Source organism: Salvelinus sp. IW2-2015, linkage group LG15 (genome assembly GCF_002910315.2).
Source record: "Salvelinus sp. IW2-2015 linkage group LG15, ASM291031v2, whole genome shotgun sequence".
NCBI classification, from domain to species: Eukaryota; Metazoa; Chordata; class Actinopteri; order Salmoniformes; family Salmonidae; genus Salvelinus; species Salvelinus sp. IW2-2015.
Genome location: NC_036855.1, coordinates 34,034,450 through 34,055,319, shown reverse-complemented (window position 1 = coordinate 34,055,319; position 20,870 = coordinate 34,034,450). Strand labels below are relative to the sequence as shown.

The window sequence follows — 20,870 nt, the reverse complement described above, 5'->3', positions numbered from 1 at the left end:
GATCCCGGATCTGGGAGGGTGGGTTTTTAAACCTATTCTACACAAAGATAAATAACATACATTTTTCTAAATTAATCCAATCTGTTAGTAGTTGGACTTATTGCACCCGTTACTGAGATGGTTGTTCCAGTTTAGATGAATTAGGTAGTCACATTAATCAAAATTCTGAATGCAGATTGCAGGTGATTAAAAGTTAAAATTGTTGGATATCCTCGCTCTGGCTGGATTCCAATAGGAATTACACATCACTTTGCCGCCATCATTACGTGACTTGCAGGACAGGGGCCTCATTTATAAAACGGACTTACGATCAATTTTGATCTTAAGTAGAACTTAAAAAGAAAACCACGTTTAAGTAGTTATATATAAAGCCTTACTTTGACGTGGAAATGATCTTATCTCTACGCAAAGTCTAGACTTGACGTAAGGGATTTTCATGCTGGTTATGTACGGCTATTCTTTTTATCCCTTGCAGTTTAAGGTCAGACCATTTCTTTTTCACATCAGTCACAGTTCTGTCTTGCTGCCCTACCTCGTTCACTGCAGAGGCGACATGCTCCCAAGCTACCTGTTTGACTTTGTTTGTCAACCCACTATTTAGTCCACCGAATAATATGTTTTGCCTGTCTTCAATCTCCTCTACCATCACCGTGATCTCGTCTTCCAAAAAGTTTGCTTTTCTCTTTTGGTCCATGGCTATTCCTGACTAAACCCTCATTTGTGCTAGCATTCTATAAGGGGAAATCGCTGATTGTAAGGCACATTCAGGTGCTGTCAATTTTAAGTTAATTTGAGATTTATAGATCACAGGTGCGTAAGTTACAAATGGGCTTCTTAGAACCTGCGCAAGCAAGGTTTTTTTATGCTCAGTATCTTTAATGAATCGAACATAAGCACACCGTCGGAAATGATCTTAAGACTAAGTTCAAGTATAAATCTAATATTTATTTTTTAAATGAGGCCCCTGATGTGGCCTGTAAACCAGGAGTTTCCTAACAGCACAATGTTAGGGCAGGGGTTCCCAAACTTTTTCATTTAGGTCCCACTTCCAGCATTATGGAATATTCCGGAGTGCGCGCGCAACGTCTATTTCTATGGGCACAAGCACTGTACATGAGACAGACTGTTCACACCCCTCTTGTTGGTGGAAAAAACATTGAGCAGGCTTAAAGCTTATTTCCTGCAATTTGACACATTGTGTCATGGGGTGCAGAGGCAATGTTGCAGTTTTACAGCAAATTGTCTTGCAATTCTATACATTTTGCCATGTCTAATGTGTATTTGTGTGATATTTGAGTGACTCAAACATTACAACTAAATCTATTGGCTAAAAAACCTTGCTAAAAAACATTGGGCTAGTTAATCTGGACATTTCTGACAAGTTATAAATAGTTCTCTAAGGTATGTAATGACTGACATGACAAGAGGAACTGATGATGCGCCACCCAATTTCAAATTGCACCTTGTGTATTCTACTATTACAACTTTCAAGACTAAAGTTGAAAGCTGGACTGAGTTACTGTGTTATGGTATAACTAGGCCCTCGAAGAAAGGCCTTATGATATACAGTATGTAATGTATTGTCATAAAGAGTTTAATTTTAAAGGCTAATAAGGCTGGTGGAACCATTAATAAAGGGTTCTAGGATCAACCCTTCAAAGATTAAGCGCACACACACACACACACACACACACACACACACACACACACCCACACCACACACTTGAATGTTATAGTTTACCTATCATCAATGGGATTTCAGTGGTTAAAGAAACTCCCTACCTGAGGTTTCCTCTGTTTGTCTCTCGGGTCCTCTCCTCTAAGCTCTCTTGCCTAGATCCGGGACCTTGGCCCCGGCCCCTGCCCCGCACCTCCCACGCAGACGTGAAGCAACCAGACGGATAGCATCAGTGAAGTACAGATGCCGCAGGGACCCTGTAAATAGACAGACAGAGGCAGTTGAGCGGACAGAGAGAGCAGGGACAATGGGCACCCAAGAAGGCAAGTGAGAAGGTAGACAGCGACAGACCAGATGCATGTGAGACCGTGAAGACAGACAGACCAGGAGACCAGTGAGACAGGTAGACAGGGACCGGATCAGAAGCGAGTGCAGACAATAGACAGACCAGAGGCCATTGGAGGAGGTGTAGACAGAACAGACCAGCGGCAGTGAGACACGAGACAGAACAGGAACCAGAGGCATTGAGGAAAGGTTAAGCAGACAGAGGAACCCAGCGGCAGTGAGACATGAGTACAGACAGACCAGAGGCATTGAGACAGGAACAGGACAGAGTCACGAGGCCAAGTGGACCGGTAAGACAAGGGACAGATTCAGAGGCAGTTGAGACGGTAGACAGAGACGAGTCCAGACGGCAGTGGTGAGACATGGGATGGGTACCAGACAGCCCAGTGGCATTTGAGAAGGAAGGACCGAACAGACCAGTGGCCTGTGAGGACAGGGGAGAGACAGACAAGACCAAGTGGCCTGTCGGAGAAGAGAGACAGGACAGACCAGTGGCTGCTGAGGACAGACGAGACAGACAAGACCAGTGGGCTGTGAGGACAGAGAGACAGACAGACCAGTGGCTGTGAGACAGAGAGACAGACATACCAGAGGCATTGAGACAGATAGACAGACCAGAGGCATTGAGACAGGTAGACAGACCAGAGGCAGTGAAACAGGTAGACAGACCAGTGGCAGTGAGAAAGAGAGACAGACAGACCAGAGGCATTGAGACAGATAGACAGACAGACCAGCGGCAGTGAGACAGAGACAGACAGATCAGAGGCAGTGAGACCGGTAGACAGACAGTCCAGCGGCAGTGAGACAGAGACAGACAGACCAGAGGCAGACAGGTAGACAGACAGATCAGAGGCAGTGAGACAGGTAGACAGACCGACCAGAGGCATTGAGAAAGGTAGACAGACAGACCAGCGGCAGTGAGACAGGAAGACAGACCGATCAGAGGCAACTGCACTGTTGGTTAAGGGTTTGTAAGTAAGCATTTCACGGTAAAGTCTACACTTGTTGTATTCGGCACATGTGACAAATAACGTTTGATTTGAGACCGGTAGACAGACAGTCCAGAGGCAGTGAGACAGAGGAGAGTCAGGGTTGTTTAATGCAGTATCAAATGACATCCACTAGATGCCGCTGTAGTCATATGAGTAAAGGTAAGAATTGACCCTGCTGTGTGTATGTGTGTGTGTGTGTGCTTACCTACAGTGCAACCCTATCTGTGTTTGTGTACATGTAGTTGTTAGTTTGTGTCAGGAGAGAGAGGGTCAATGTACAATAGTATGTGTGTAATCTGTCTATGTGGTAAGAATTCAGTAGCAGGCTACAGAGGCAACCCACTCATAGCTCTGTAAAGCCCCTCTTCCCTCGACATGTCATCACAGCCAGTCTGCATGTGTGTTTGTTTGTATGTGCACAGCATGTGTACAGTCTCTCTGTATGTGTGAACATTTGTGAGCTTGTGTCTCCGTTTTAAGAATATATGTATACTCCGGCGTGTGTGTGTAAATATGCTTATGTGTGTGTACACGTATGTGCGGGACAGCTGACACCGCCCTCCCTCTCACAGGCAGACAGGCAGAGGGGAGAGACAACAGCTGACACAACCCTGTGTCTATGTGGAATGTCTCATGTAATAATATGGACGAGGGGGAGCAGGGTTTACTGGGGGAGGGGAATGTCACACTTTTGATTGACTGACTTACTCGCTGTAATTGCTGTGCCTCTGTCGAACACTGTGAGCTCCCGGTGACAGTGAAGGGTGGCCCAGGTTTGATCCTGCTACTGTCACAGGTCCGATTGGGACTGTGACTGACTGAAAACACACACACACACACACACACACGTACAGCTAAACACACACACACACACACGCAGACACACACGCTTCCATCTCTTATGCCATCATACATCCCAGACCAAGACTCCTGACACCAATGGGTGGCCATCAGGATTTACGAGTCATTATTTTGTCTATGTGTGTCATATGAGCTAGGGCTGGAGGCTGAGAAATGTCGATGCCAGGCTAGTTTCCACACATTCCAGGACAGAACGAGGTAGTCCGCAGGGTAAACTTCACAGACAAGGATATGATGGGGGGGGGGGGGGGGGGGGGGGGGGGGGGGGGGGGGGGGGGGGGGGGGGGGGGGGGGGGGGGGGGGGGCAGTGGTGTGTGTGTCTGTGTTTACATTCACCAACAGTAGACTGTCTATAACACTCATCATCTTTACTGAGATGTGTGTGGATGGCTGACACAGACTCCGATTCATCAGTCTTTCCACCAATCACAATACAGGCCCCAGCCGAGACATATCTGCCTCCACCAATGACATTGCAAACCCCAGACTAAAACCAGGTCAACCAATCAGAATAAAGGCCAAGCAAAAACATCAGCCACTGTGACATCACTGCCTTATGCACATCACTTGTTCCCAAACCGTTTAGCCCTGTGACCCACCTACAATTTTGGGAGTCTTCTCATGACTCAACATGTCACCAGAACCAACGCCATAGACATATGGTCTAATGTGCTGAATAGCTTTACTTCTGAAAAACACGCAGGACTCGACTGTGACCAGCGGGGCCTTCACACCATTTGGGAACCAGTGAAGTAAGAGCCGGAGAGAAGTGTTTACCACTCAAAAGTATGTTCAACATCAACAGTAGGCCAACTGTTCCTAACCAGAGGTTGTATATCACACCACTACTGTATCTCTGCCTGTCTAGCTGCCCTGTTTCTGTCTCTCAGTGTGGTGCAAAGCAGTGCTCTACTGTGTGTGTGTGTGTGTGTGTTTACTGGCTGAGGAGGAGGGATAGAGACAGCCATGCCCAAACATGGAACCCCACTCTGGGTACATGCACTCTGGGTGGTGTGGAGCAGAGAGGAGTAGGAGGATAGAAAGATAGAGGGAAGAGGAATATATGCCGACTTTTTGACTAATAAAGTGAACAATTATATAGACCTCATAGACAACCAAACCTCCTTTCCTTCTCCCCTCCCCTCCTCTTCTCTCCCCTCTTCCCCTCCTCCCCTCCTCCCCTCTCAGAGCCATGGGGCAGGTAGACTGACCTGGTTGCGGACCACGGTTCCGTCCACAGGGTCCACGTACTCAAAGTTATCAGCCCGCTCCACGCTGTAGACGGCATTCCCCACAGCAAACTTCTGGCTTGGGAAGGCTTTGTCTGTGATCACCCCCTCCAAGTCCCTCATCAGATAGAAGGCTGCTCTGGGGTCCACCCCCTCATAGTCAAACCTGGGGACACACATACACAGGTGTGAACACAGGTGCGCGCGCACAGATTACATGAACGTTTTAGTCATTTGGCAGACGCTCTTATCCAGAGCGACTTACAGGCGCAAAAGTAACTTGCTCAAGGGCACATCAACATATTTTTCACCTAGTCGGCTCGGGGATTCGAACCACATACACATACACAAATGCAGCATAAAGACACACAAACACTCCTTGAAACCACAAGCACAGAGACAAACACATTTTAAGACACTTAATTAACTGTAGAGCTTCTTTAAACAACGTTAGAGCCTTGACATTTACAGACACTGAACAATTCCTGATATAAATCTCCATTCATGTTCTGTCTTCACAGTAAAGCCCAAACAAAGTCCCAACAGTTGGGTCTGTGTTGAGACTGAGGTGGTTATTTCCCCTCCATCTCCCTCAGGTTTAGGAACATTTACGTGGGAATATTGAGCATTATGTATTTGGACAATGGGGAACACTGGCAGTACTAGTCTCTCTGTCTCTCCTGGGGGAGCAGCTAAAATAAGAGCTAGAAGGGGGGGTGGGGACAGGGGGGACGGACTGAGATAAAGAGACTAATGGGGGGTGCATAACGGAGTCATCCGGGGCAGGAGAAGGGGACACCTTATGCAACACCAAGGCATCAATATGGTTTTAATGGGGGGGGGGGGCTTCATTGATTGATTGATTGATTGCATAGCAGAGTATCGACTGTAGTGACCTGCAGAAGTAGTTGCGTCCGAGCTTGGCCCAGTGGTCCTTGACGATCTCATCCACGCCCTGTTTCCTGGCAGCCATCATGGACAGCCACACCAGCACCGACCACAGACCGTCCTTCTCACGGATGTGGTCTGAACCTGTACACGGGTGGAGAAAAGGTAGCCCAGGAGAACATGAACCTTCATAACCCTGTTTTAAACCTTCATAACCCTGTTATTACCTGTTACAAACATATGGGGCAGAGTGGGATGTTAGACCAACATGGGATATTTGTTAAGGGATGTTACCCTGGAGAATTCCTTGGCTAAAACTGATTAAAACAAGGTTTATTTCATAGGCATTTTAACAGACATTCTAATAGGCATTCTGACAAAAACCCTTTCTTCAGTTCAACTCTGAGCCATAGACTTTAACAGCCACTAGTTTGTTTCTCTGGCTCTCACACAAACACACAAACATGCCTCTCCTGAGTCTCTCTGGGAGTCTGATGGCTTTCTACAGAACAGGAAGCCAGCTCTCTCACAACACATTCTGTTGGTAGTACTATTCATATTGCTGATATTGATGTGGCTCAGTTGGGTTGGAAAATGGTGCTTGTAGAACCAGGGTTGTGGGTTTGATTTCCCGCATGGCCACATATGCTGAACGTATGAGTAAAAGTTGTTGTTATTTAGTTATTTAGAAGACACTCTTATATAGAGTGACTTACAGTATGGTTAACTGTAAAGTATTTAGGTAGCCTAGTGGTTAGAGCATTGGGCCAATAACTGAAAGGTTGCTATGTCGAATCCCCGAGCTGACAAGGTAAAAATCTGTCGTTCTGCCCCCAAACAAGGCAGTTAACCCACTGTTCCTAGGCCGTCATTGTAAATAAGAATTTGTTCTTAACTGACTTGCCTAGTTGAATAAAGGTAAAAATAAAAACAAAGTCGGCTGGGGAGAGAGGAGTATACTAACACAGACAGACTGGTATCTCTTTAAGTGCAGCTAGTCTCTCTGTGGAGAGATCAGTCTGTTCACACTGCCAGTGATCTCTAACTGTGTCACGGCCGTTGTAAGGAGGAGACCAAGGCGTGGCGTGATATGCGTACATTCTTCTTTAATAAAGAACGAAACACTGAACAAACTAACAAAATAACAAAACGATACGTGAAGCTAATATGGATAGTGCAGACAGGCAACTAAACATAGAACAAGAACCCACAAAACCGAAAGGGAAAATGGAAACCTAAATATGATCCCCAATCAGAGACAACGATAAACAGCTGCCTCTGATTGGGAACCAATTCAGGCCACCACAGACATACATATGCCTAGACTTACCAACACCCTTAGACATACAAAAAACCCTAGACAATACAAAACAAGCATACCCACCCTCGTCACACCCTGACCTAACCAAAATAATGGGAATAAAAGACGCAAACAATAAAGTTATGTGCATTCGGAAAGTATTCAGACCCCTTGACTTTTTCCACATTTTGTTACGTTAAAGCCTTATTCTAAGATGGATTGAATAGTTTTTCTCATCAATCTAAACACAATACCACATAATGACAAAGCAAAAACAGGTTTTTAGATATTTTTGCAATTTTATGAGGAAAACCCCCCTCCCGAAATATCTAATTTACATAAGTATTCAGACCTTTTACTCTGTACTTTCTTGAAGGACCTTTGGTAACGATCAAGTCTTCTTGGGTATGACGCTACAAGCTTGGCAAGCTTGTATTGGGGGAGGGTCTCCAATTCTTCTCTGCAGATCCTCTCAAGCTCTGTCAGGTTGGATGGGGAGGAGCGCTGCACAGCTATTTTCAGGTCTTTCCAGAGATGTTCGATCTGGTTCAAGTCCAGGCTCTGGCTGGGCCACTCAAGGACATTTTCACTTGCTTTGGCAATGTTAACATATGTTTTCCATGCCAATAAAGCCCTTGAATTGACTTGTCCCGAAGCCACTCCTGCGTTGTCTTGGCTGTGTGCTTAGGGTTGTTGTTCTGTTGGAAGGTGAACGTTCACCCCAGTCTGAGGTCCTGAGCACTCTGGAGCAGGTTTTCATCAATGATCTCTCTGTACTTTGCTCCGTTCATCTTTCCCCTACATCCTGACTAGTCTCACAGTCCCTGCCGCTGAAAAACATCCCCACAGCATGATGCTGCCTCCACCATGCTTCACCGTAGGGATGGTGGCAGGTTTCCTCAAGATGTGATGCTTGGCATTCAGGCGAAAGAGTTCAATCTTGGTTATATCAAACCAGAGAATCTTGTTTCTCATGGTCTGAGAGTCCTTTAGGTGCCTTTTGGCAAACTCCAAGTGAGCTGGCATGTGCCTTTTACTGAGGAGTGGCTTCTGTCTGGCCACTCTACCATGAAGACCTGATTGGTGGAGTGCTGCAGAGATGGTTGTCCTTCAGGAAGGTTCTCCCATCTCCACAGAGGAACTCTGGAGCTCTGTCAGAGTGACCATCAGGTTCTTGGTCACCCTCCTGACCAAGGCCCTTCTCCCCCGATTGCTCAGTTTGGCCGGGCGGCCAGCTCTAGGAAGAGTCTTGGTGGTTCCAAACTTCTTCCATTTAAGAATGATGGAGGCCACTGTGTTCTTGGGGACCTTCAATGCTTCAGACATTTTTTTGGTACCCTTCCTCTGATCTGTGCCTCGACACAATCCTGTCTCGGAGCTCTGTGGACAATTCCTTTGACCAGAGGTTTGGTTTTTGCTTTGACATGCACTGTCAACTGTGGGACCTTATATAGACAGGTGTGTGCCTTTCCAAATCATGTCCAATCAATTGAATTTACCACAGGTGGAAACATCTCAAGGATGATCAATGGAAATTGGATTAAATCTTTTTTTCCTTTGTCATTATGGGGTATTGTGTGTAGATTGATCAGGATTTTTATTTATTTAATTCATTTTAGAATAAGGCTGTAATTTAACAAAATGTGGAAAAAGTCTGAAGATCTGAATACTTTTCCGAATGCACTGTATATGGAATAAAACATATCTTTATTCACGTCGGCCTCAATTCCAACTCGAGTTAAACGAGCGTAATGGAATGTTATTCCCTTTTTATGCACTTTTCTGTCTATGCCCATTTTTTAAACTTTAACTTAAGAATGAGAATAGCATACTATTCCCTATTAATTCGGGGTGAAGATCTGAGAAATGAAGGCGTGGCAGAGATGTGTCTACAAATAAGCCGTATTCTGGCCTTGATGTAATTCCCTTATAATTCCACCACCTTTACGTGCGAGCAAACATGAATAAGGTGGAACGAACTTGCTGTTTCCAAGTGGAAAAAATCCTCTTTTCCCCCGATATAAATAACAGGATTCTCCATGCACTGTATTTTACAACTTGATAAGAGCTATTGATAAGAGCTAGGTAAATGAGTAATCCATTTAGAGAAGGGGATTGTAAATACACATAGCAACTGTTTTAGATTAGTTTTCCTTATGATCCCTGGAGAAAAAAGTAAAACGAGCCACAGTGAAATAGGCTGTAAATAGCTGTGCTGTTATTTCCAGAATTTTTATTGTGTGCCCTCATAATTTGGGTGGATGAAATTTCTACACCCAAGCTACAGGCTTCTGTGGGGCTAAACCTGCAGAGTTTATGTATGAGCTTTAGAATGTTATAATTATAGCCAATGCCTGGGCTTTTCTCCGTTTGATTTTGATGTTAAATATTAGCCAGTATCGGGAGCCACCATCAGTAAGACCCACATACATTAATAACAGTCACTTTAATGTTTGTTTCCTTCAATTTGAAGCTTACATTCTGCATCATTCCCTGCATTTACCTTTCTTTCCTCTGTCACATCCGTGTAAGTTGTTCCTGAGGGTCGCTAGCATTAGTGGATCATATTAGGCTAACGCTGTGCAATAATTTAGGACATGTAGCCTATTTGAATAATTTTGGAACTCAGACCACACGTAGCAGGTTAAACCTGGAACCTGGCGCACGGTTCATGACGACTGGACCATTGTCATCACAGTTCCATGATTAGTGAGAGTTTGGGTACATTCATAGGACTATTATTCAACCCCTATTGTACACTTTTCTTTCCACCTTCCAATATTTCATGGTTTGAACTTGAATATGACAACTTTCAGGATGAATCAAACCACTGTATTTTTTATTCATCGATATATTTTGTGGATAAAGGCTCTCCAAACCTGTTTTCTTTTATGGTTCATACATACTTTTCTTAACCCTAAAATGTGCCTAAATAATCTACAAAATCAGAGTATTTTTTAATCTACCAGTTGATGCTGAAACTGAGACGAATATGCATAGATGGCTGTCTTTCATTGATCCCTATTTTCTGAACCCATTCTCTCGATGTATTCTAGTCTGTCGGCAAAATTATAATTAAAGGTACACCATATTTAAAGGGATGGCTTAAGATAAATGTACTGAAAACCCTATTGAATGAAAACTCCAAGAGAAAATCTGTTGGCCAGCAAGTGGGCGGGTTTTCAGCTGTTGAATGACATTTATTCAGCATGCGCAAGTGAACCACGCCTGCAAAGCCTATTATGCACCTTCATAAGTCTGAATACCAACTACTAAGAAGTGCGTAGGAAAGGCGTGCGTAAGAAAGGCGGAACCGGCCCATAGTACACTGAAAAAAATATAGGTTCTTAAATGAAATGGTTCTTCCTCAGCTCTTAAGGTTCCTTGGAGAATTCTTGCTCGATAAAGAACCTTTGACTTAAGAGTGGGGTTCTTGACGTGACATCTACAGTTCTTCCAAATTCTAAAAGGTTCTCAAAATGTATGGAAGCCTGCAGATGTGTCCCTTTCATAGCACACAGCAAATTCACCAGTGTTAACTTAATTTTTCAGTTTAACATTTCTAGTGTTGAGTTAAAACATTACTATAAAGAGTTAAAATAACATTCAGTGGTGTAAAATAACCCCAGTGTTGGTGTCAATAACCAGAGTTTAACCAAAACCATGCCCATCATTATCATATTTCCCGGCATGCTCTATTGCAGGTTGATTTTTATAATTGTTTGTTTCAACATCTATGTTTTTGCATGTACATTGATTGATTGAATGCAACAACTATGTCTCTGACACTTGCAAACGCAGTCATGGGCGGTACTGGTAACTCTAAAATTCACTCTAAAGGCACCCTGGGAAATATGCAAATCAGGCTTAAAAGCAGGGCTATTCAATTCCGGTCATGGACGCCCAAAAAACATTTCTGGTTTGGGATTTTGTATGGTTCTTCAAAGAACCATCCCATTTATGGTTCCAACTTGTTCCTTTTACATCTGCTCCTTTCTTTTTAACATATCTTTTTTGTTATGTTCTATGTTTTGTTTCCTGTGGAAACTAAGAGGTGCATACTTTGTTGTGGAGTAAATGGTTAGTAAGTCTGGCCCTAATAGAACACTGTACGGCTGTTGGGAAATTGACAGTTGCCAATTTCCTCTGCCTCGCCGCTGTCTCTCTCCACCCCCTCTCTGTCTTTCTGATTTCATTGAAGTTAATTTTGTTGTGGACATGCGCACACACACACACACACACACACACACACACACACACAGAGAGAGAGAGAGACACTGGATGTCTTTACAAGCTGTCTAATAAAACAAAAGAAATCACAAGATCAAAATCACAAGATCAGTCCTGTCCTTCCATCTGCCTCGTAGTGTATAACAATAAGAAGAAGAATGAGAATAATAATGATAATAATCTCCTGACCTTTATATCGTTCAGCTACAAACCACCAATTTGATTCTCTGCCAATTTCAAGACAATGAGCAATAATAATGGAATGGTTTTATGAAGCACTTTGAGAAGATCTCAAAGCTCAAATTTGATTCTATGTATGTAAATTAGAAGACAAAAAAATACAGACCGGACTAATGTTTATGAATAAAAGTTCCAGCTGTAGCTGTTTGACAGGGAGAGAGAGGATCGAACATAGCCCTAATTTACTGCTGCTCCTTCTAGTCGTTTAGCCTTAAATGGGTCGAGCAAAGCACAAAGTCACATAGCACTCTGTCCTATTCATCTCTGTCTCTTCCACTTTTCCCCTGCTCTCCATTCCCCCTCGTTCTCTTTTCCCTTAATTACCTCCTTATCTACTGTCCCCCTGCATCTCTCTTTCCTTTCCTCTCTCTCCTGCTCACTTCAACTTTCTCTACTTCTTTCTCCTGTTCCCTCCCACCTTCCCTCTTTCTCTCTCCATACTCCTCTTTCCCTTTCTATCTCTCTCTCCATCTTAGATGCCTCAGATTTCACTTGCTTTGGCAATGTAAACTTATGTTTCCCATGCCAATAAAGCCCCTTAAATTGAAATTGAGAGAGAAAGAGAGAGAGTGAGTGAGTGAGGGAGAGAGAGAGAAAGAGGGAGAGAGAGAATAAGAGAGTTTTTCCTGGTGGGCTGAGCAGCAGCAGCTGCCGGCAGAGGGCCGTGGGTTCTGGTGATTCACGGCGCTCCTCTCTCCTTTTATAGCAGAAGAATGGGGATTATTCACACACACAACACACGGCCCCTCAAATCTATTAGGCTGGGATGACTCCGACCAGAGACAGGCCTCTATTTAGGGATGTGATGTACTGTATACGGATCAGAGGAGGCTGGTGGGAGGAGCTACACGAGGAAGGGCTAATTATAATGGCTGGAATGGAATAAATGGAACGGTATCAAACACATGAAACGTATGGAAATGMAATATTTGGCTCCATTCCATTGATTCMTTTCCAGACATTACAACAAGCCCATTCTTCTAGAGATCATCCCACCAGCCTCCTCTGATATGGCTGTCTAGGAACAGACTGGCTTCTACTGAAAGGTGAGCAAACTCAGCTGCTGACAAGTTGCAGTACGACTCAGGTGAATGTCAAACAGGAGTAGAGAGAAACAGTCAGTAACACTCACTTGTCCCGAAGCTCTCCTCTCCGCAGAGCGAGCACCTCCCAGAGTCCATCAGGTTCCCAAAGAACCTCCAGCCTGTAGGAGTCTCATACAGCGCCACCTTCAAGGCCTTGGCCACCCTACACACACACACACACACACACGGGTTAGTGATAGTTAGAGTATGTATACACACACATAAATACACACACGCACACACATCATTTGGATTGGACAACACACCTCTGGAGAACATAATCAACATTAGCCAATGTATGAGTAGCCCCTTTCTCCAGTTATGAGTCAGAGCTCATAAACTACAAAGTGACCTTTCAGGCTGCTGGCCTGCCAAATCAATCTGCCATCTACTTATCCAATAACTTAATAAGGAGAAAAGAGAGCATCAAAACTAGCTAACCTTTCAGCTAATTGAGCCATGTGCTCTATCACACAGTCACAGAGAGAGAAAGTGACAGCAAGAGAGAGAGAGAGAGAATACCAAAATACCTTACGACAGACAATGTATACACCCTTATTGACAAACAAACAAAACAAAAGCAAAGTCTTGTCAAAAAAGCTTTTGATTCAATTTGAGGATCTGCTATACAAATTGATGGAAAGCGGTGTTGGGGGAAAACATATGACATTCTAAAATGAATGTACACAAACAGCTTGTGCCGTTAAAATTGGCAATAAAAACACATACTGTACGTATTTCCCACAGATCACACAGACCCACAAAACAAATCAAACATCGATAAACTCCCATATCTGTTAGGTGAAATACCGCAGTGTGCGATCACAGCAGTAAGATTTGTGGCTCGTTGCCATGAGAAAAGGACAACCAGTGGAGCACAAACTACATTGTAAATACCACCAATATTTACCGGTTTATTTATCTTTCCCTACTATTCATACTACAACTATTTGCACATTGCTAAAATAACACCTGAAATGTCTTTATCTTTTTTAAACCTTTTTGAGTGCAATACTTCCCGTTAAATTCTAATCGTTTTATGTTGATGTTGTTTTGTGTCTTCTCACTCTCTTTGGTAATGTAAACACGTTTCCCATGCCAATAAAGCCCCTATGAATATATGAGAGAGAGAGAGAAAGAGAGACAGAGAGACAGAGAGACAGAGAGAGAGAGAGAGAGAGAGCGAGAGACAGAGAGTAAGAGAGAGGGAGAGAGCGAGAGACAGAGTGGGAGATAGAGAGAGAGAGAGAGAGAGAGAGAGAGAGAGAGAGAGAGCAGAGAGAGAGAGAAGTTTCTGAGGAGGAAGCAAGCAAAGAGATAAAATCGAGAGGGGGAAAAGAGCAGGATGGAAGGAAAGTCTAGAGAGAGAGGAATAGATAGAGATATCAAAGGGAATGAGAAAGAGAGAACATAAAGGGACAAGGGGAGGGAGTTAGAGATAAAGGGGCAGAGAGAGTTAGAGCAGGAGATGAGGGAGAGAGACTAAACTTGTAGTCTGCTCTCTGGGAGGGAGCTAGTCAAAGTTCGAGTAAAGAACCAAGATGACCCCTCACCTCCTCACCTAACTCTCAGTAAATACATCAAAGCATCTGCAGCACTCACTTCTGTCATCATGAAATGCTTTGAGAGACTAGTCAAGCATACCACCCTGCATACCACTGCTGGCTTGCTTCTGAAGCTAAGCAGGGTTGGTCCTGGTCAGTCCCTGGATGGGAGACCAGGTGCTGCTGGAAGTGGTGTTGGAGGGCCAGTAGGAGGCACTCTTTCCTCTGGTCTAAACAAAGATCCCAATGCCCCAGGGCAGTGATTGGGGACACTGCTCTGTGTAGGGTGCCGTCTTTCGGATGGGACGTTAAACGGGTGTCCTGACTCTCTGAGGTCATTAAAGATCCCATGGCACTTATCGTAAGAGTAGGGGTGTTAACCCCGGTGTCCTGGCTAAATTCCCAATCTGGCCCTCAACCATCACGGTCATCTAATAATCCCCAGTTTACAATTGGCTCATTCATCCCCCTCCTCTCCCCTGTAACTATTCCCCAGGTCGTTGCTGCAAATGAGAACGTGTTCTCAGTCAACTTACCTGGTAAAATAACGGTAAAAAAAAAAAAAAGGATCATATCACTTCTACCTTACCTGACAGCCCAGACTCACTTCAATTTGCCTACTGCCCCAATAGATCCACAGACGATGCAATCGCACTGCCCTATCCCATCTGGACAAGAGGAATGCCAATGTAAGAATGCTGTTCATTGACTATAGCTCAGCATTCAACACCATAGTACCCTCCAAGCACATCATTAAGATCGAGGCCCTGGGTCTGAATCCCGCCCTGTGCAACTGGGTCCTGGGCTTCCTGAYGGGCCGCCCCCAGGTGGTGAAGGTAGGAAACAACACCTCCACTTCGCTGATCCTCAACACTGGGGCCCCACAAGGGTGTGTGCTCAGCCCCCTCCTGTACTCCCTGTTTACCCATGACTGGCGTGGCCATGCACGCCTCCAACTCAATCATCAAGTTTGCAGACGACACAACAGTAGTAGGCCTGATTACCAACAATGACGAGACAGCCTACAGGGAGGAGGTGAGGGCCCTGGGAGTGTGGTGCCAGAAAAATAACCTCTCACTCAACGTCAACAAAACTAAGGAGCTGATCGTGGACTTCAGGAAACAGCAAGAGCACCCCCCTATCCACATCGATGGATAGGGGGGTCAAGTTCCTCGGTGTACACATCACTGACAAACTTAAATGGTTCACCCACACAGACAGTGTGGTGAAGAAGGCGCAACAGCACCTCTTCAACCTCAGGAGGCTGAAGGAATTTGGCTTGGCACCTAAAACCCTCACAAACTTTTATAGATGCACAATGGAGAACATCCTGTCGGGCTGTATCACCGTCTGGTATGACAACTGCACTGCCCGCAACCGCAGGGTTCTCCAGAGGGTGGTGTGGTCTGCCCAACGCATCACCGGGGGCAAACTACCTGCCCTCCAGGACACATACACCACACGATCTCACAGGAAGGCCAAAAAGATCATCAACGACAACAACCAACCGAGCCACTGCCTGTTCACCTCGCTATCATCCAGAAGGCGAGGTCAGTACAGGTGCATCAAAGCTGGAACCGAGAGACTGAAAAACAGCTTCTATCTCAAGGCTATCAGACTGTTAAATAGCCATCACTAGCACATTAGAGGCTGCTGCCTTATATACTGTACAAAGTCTTGAAATCACTGGCCACTTTAATGGAACACTTTAATAATGACTAATATTTTATGTATATACTGTATTCTATTCTACTGTATCTTAGTCTATGCCGCTCTGACATTGCTCGACCAAATATTTATATATTCTTAATTCCATTCCTTTACTTAGATTTGTGTGTTTTGTTGTGAAATTGTTAGATATTACTTGTTAGATATTATTGCACTGTTGGAGCTAGAAACACAAGCATTTCGCTACACCCGCAATAACATCTGCTAAACACGTGTATGTGACCAATAAAGTTTGATTTGATGGGTGACTATTATTACTTCCTTCTTTCCATCACAGATGAGTCATTCAAAAGAACCTGCAACTAACATAACTGTTTGCCGATCCCAAGTTGGAAACACTGCTGAACACATCTCACTTCAATTCCAGATGCTGAATGCTGGATGGTGGAATTCAGTTGGAATTCTGAGGGGGTGATATCCCGGTGGGTGAGACGTTGAGATGTTGTCTGCACCGTGAAATAAACCCACAGTGTTTGTGTGTGTGAAGCCTTTTTATTTCCCTCAGGGAATGGCTCTGGAACAGAAAGCCTGGTGTTCCAACAAGAAAATAGAAACTCTGACCCTTTGACTCACTGTTGACGTTTCATTCGCATGTCTGCAGCCAATACAAGCACCCGGCACAGCCCTGGTCATGCAGAACGTTGCCGCAACGTTAGGAAATGTTGGGGCAACGCTGGGGGGGGATGTTGGGAAAAAGTTGTTTGTTTTCCACGACATCGTAACGGCGCTGAGGGAATGTGGTGCTTTTCTAGGGCTTAATGCTCACACCAGCTGTGCCCTGACCACAACCTGACAACAACATAACATAAGCACCAGGCCCCTTCAGAGCTGACAACACACGAAACAACCTGACACGAGCTCACAGCTGACACATAACCTTCCCCAAACATTCCAGCGATGCTTTAGCAACGTTGTCAATTGTCTCAATGGGCAAACTCTAAAGGGAAGAGGAGGACAGTTGCTTGTTGGCTGCGTTGACTCCCTTCGTGCTTTCAGTTAAACCCAACTGAGAACAGCAACTGTTTTCAAAAACGGACTTCGGTGATGATAGCCGATATCGGTACACAGATAGTTTTTCGACCAGTACTACTCCTCCCATGGGTGTGCCCTGATTCAGCTGTCAGGAAAGGCTTGGAAGACACATACAGAGACAAAAGCTTCATAGTCATTTAACTAGCATGCATCTTGTACTCCAGATGCAGTCCTCCTCATTTTCCTCTCCGTAACACAAAGATTTGTCGTCAAATGTATGTCCTCTTATAACCACAATTACAAAAACCTGTTCTTTGTTCAGTATGACAGTTGTGTTCCCATAAAGTTGTTGACTAGGAGAAGTAAACACAGTAGTTAAATTCTAATGAGAGCTATTTGGGCCTGTATCTGAGAAGCAGGCTCATGTCCAACTGTCAATCAAACTATTCAAGGCTGATATCTCTCTGCTCGTTAAATCTCCCTCCAGTGTAAAAAGACATGTTAGAAATGGACATTTGGGTGAGCACTAGTTCTTTCTCTCCCTCTCCTACTTCATCTCTCTCTTCCTTCCGTCTCTCTCTCCTGCTCTCTCTCTCCTTCTCTGGCTCTCTCTATTTCTCTCCCCACTCCTCTCTTTCTCCGTCCCTCCCTCCCTTCTCCCTCTCTCTCTTTCTCTCAGTCCCTCCATCTGTGTCCACAATGAAAACAGCCTCTTTCCCAGCAGTCTTTGCCAGAAAGGAGGGATGTTGGCAGACGAGTGTTACTGGAGACGTGGGGAGAAGATGGACAGTTTGGCCCAGGGACATTAGGGTCAGTAAGAACCAACCGTCTTCTGCATGTTTACACTGTTCCCTCACTGTAACAGACATTGTATAAGACTACTATTTAAATTAGTACTACTACCTATATCACTAACTAACATATACAATCCATCCAATGACACAATCCATTTTCCATGTCATATAATCCTGTTCCTTAATGCCAGCACCTGAATGTGTGTATAATGTATAGAACACCTAAAGCCCATATCCTGTTGCTGAGAAGGCATCATTAAGCCAACAGTGTTAGATGGGACTGGATGGATCTGGTCTCCTGAATGTTCATCATATATCCTGGTTCAGGAGGACAGGAGGACAGAGAAGCATGAGCGGGGGGATTTTCGCAAAAGGTGCTGGGCTCAGCAATGTCTCCCTGGCAACTAGCGTCACTTTCCAGTCTTATAGATGAGACCCACATAAACGCACCCAAACACAGATACATAGACGAGCGCACACACAGACCCAACCCTACCCCCCCACACACATACACACAGACACAAACTCACACACAAATCAGGGAGACAGAATTTAAACTTTTTAAAGGCCTTGTTTTTCACTGGTTTCTCCTAGTAACAGGCAGAACAGTGGCCTAGCCAGACCCCTCCTCCCCTCTTCCTCCTCCCCTCTTCCCCCTCCCTCTCTCCTCCCATCCCCCCTCCCTGGAGTGGCCAAAGCAGAGGCAGATGTTTCCTCTCCCACCTTCCCTTCCCTCACTGCAGAAACATAGGGCTTCCCTCGCTTACACACACACACACACACTCACACTCACACACACACTCACACACTCACTCACAAACACTCAAATACACACCAATCACACAAATATACATGTATACACTGACACACACAGTCACATAAACACGAGAACACATATATACATGCAAGCATACACACACAACACACACACACACACACACACACACACAACACACACACACACACACACACCACACACACACACACACACACACACACACACACACAACACACACACACACACCACACACAACACACCACACACCACACACACACACACACACACACACACCAACAACACCACACAGGGTAGAGCATGGTTGCTCTCACACTCCTTAAAAGGCATACTACTGGGCTGGGCCATCATAAGCTCTCCAAGCACTCACTAAAATAACACAACACCATTGAGATACGCACGACACAGGTACCGATCAGTACAGGAATCAGCCAGTGTGGGTGTCATATGGGCGTGTGTGTATTAATCGGTGTTGGATGACCTTGTGGTGCAGTGGGACTCATGAAGATTATCTTTCATGTGTCAGTGTGTTTTGGAACAGGACATTGCAGTCATCAGTTGTGTCCATGATGTTTCTTATAATCAAGAGACATAGCCCCAGCTCTCGTTCATTCACGGTGATGAGGGTAACCCTGTCTAGTTAAATTGGAGGAGGAGGGAGATGGTACGGCGGTTAGTTACCTGTGCAACCGAAGTAGGTACGTGTACAACGTTTTCCCTTTTGACTTTCTATAATATTGTTACATTTTTAGTTAGTGGCAGGATGGATTGCTTTGAATAGATTGTCTTGTTATTCAAATTACTCTGCTAATCCCCTGACTTCTCCCTCTTTTTGTGTGCGCGCTCGTATGCGTGTGTGTGTGTGGTGTATACTGTACATATGTGCGCGTGAGATCAGTTCCACGGCGAGAGGGCCATCAATGACGTGATGTCACGTCAACCTGAACGTGACCTGGGGTTAGCGATAGCGGCTGCGGCCCCTTGAGATACTGGGCTTGGGGAGTGAGCTCATTTCCTCCGTGGCTGCCAGCATTAACAGGACCCGCACTGAGGTCCACCAACCCTCAAGAGAAGAGAGGGTCAGGGGCCAGGGTTCACACACACACAATGTTAATGTACATTACTGACCCCCCTGATCACACCGTCTCAGTCACCACTGCTCTTATGTCTCAGTGTGGGGGCCTTTGGGCTGTATTATTAGGCAGATGCTCTGGTGTGTGTGTGTGTGTGTGTGTGTGTTGTGTGTGTGTGTGTGTGTGTGTGGTGTGTGTGTGTGTGTGTGTGTGTGTGTGTGTGTGTGTGTGTGTGTGTGGTGTGTGTGTGTGTGTGTGTGTGTGTGTGTGGATTGGGGTTCGCAAGAGTGGGAGACATAGGGATGAAAGAGAGAAGAGGGATGAGAGAGAGACGGAGGTGGGGGGGAGGGAGAATGATGAGGCTAAAGGTGAAGAGGTGTTGAAAAATGGAAAAGTCATGTGGAGCCACAAACAGGGTATAGGGATATTGGTGTGTGTCCTACCTGTCTAAGGCAGTGCTGGTAGCCATACTCCTAGCGAAGCCCTTTAGTCCCAGCTGTCTGAAGTAGGGGATACAGGAGAGGTTGGCCGCCATAACAGCCAAGGAGTCTGAAGGGTTCACAAAGAAACCATTCTCACCCAGGATCATATACCGGTCCTGCAATACATACACTCATCAACCATACAGCAATACATGAAGAAATAATCAATGCATAGCCAATAAATACCTAATCTAATCCTCCACTAATTAAAGTATGTTAAAGATAAACATTTGCTGTTACTCTATCTGGCATTCCCATCCCTACCAGTTGATACACGGTTGTTTAAATGGCATCTCTCCCAATCAAATCAAATGTATGGGACACACTCCTTCCTACTAAGATGCAGCACTGTAAGCACTGGGAGAGGGCTCCAATGGAACACAAAAGAGTGACATAATTCTCCTGATGCTCGGCCCGGTAATTGAGTTAGGCTAATGTGCGTGAGCGTGGCGCTGGTGCAAATTACTACGTGAGATGTTGTGGGGAAAAAAAGAGATGTCTGTCACAGATATTAGCTGGTCCCATTGCCTAACATCCTGCTATTGACAAGGAAATAAATGCAGACAAAAACAAACAAAGGCAATTCCAAGTTCCCATTAGATAGCAGACCTGGGTCCACATAGGTCAAGTTCT

At 45.0% G+C, this 20,870-nt stretch overlaps 1 protein-coding gene across 1 annotated transcript in view; it reads right to left on the bottom strand.

Annotated features, from left to right (window-relative positions):
- pgm5 (phosphoglucomutase 5) overlaps window positions 1-20,870 on the bottom strand; it is a 36,687-nt gene that overhangs the window by 3,321 nt on the left and 12,496 nt on the right. The window contains exons 6-9 of the mRNA XM_070446836.1: window positions 20,199-20,353; window positions 12,896-13,011; window positions 6,002-6,137; window positions 5,088-5,271 (exon numbers count right to left, since the gene is read on the bottom strand). Of these exons, the coding sequence (XP_070302937.1) occupies window positions 5,088-5,271; window positions 6,002-6,137; window positions 12,896-13,011; window positions 20,199-20,353 (591 nt within the window). The remainder of the gene's footprint in view (window positions 1-5,087; window positions 5,272-6,001; window positions 6,138-12,895; window positions 13,012-20,198; window positions 20,354-20,870) is intronic.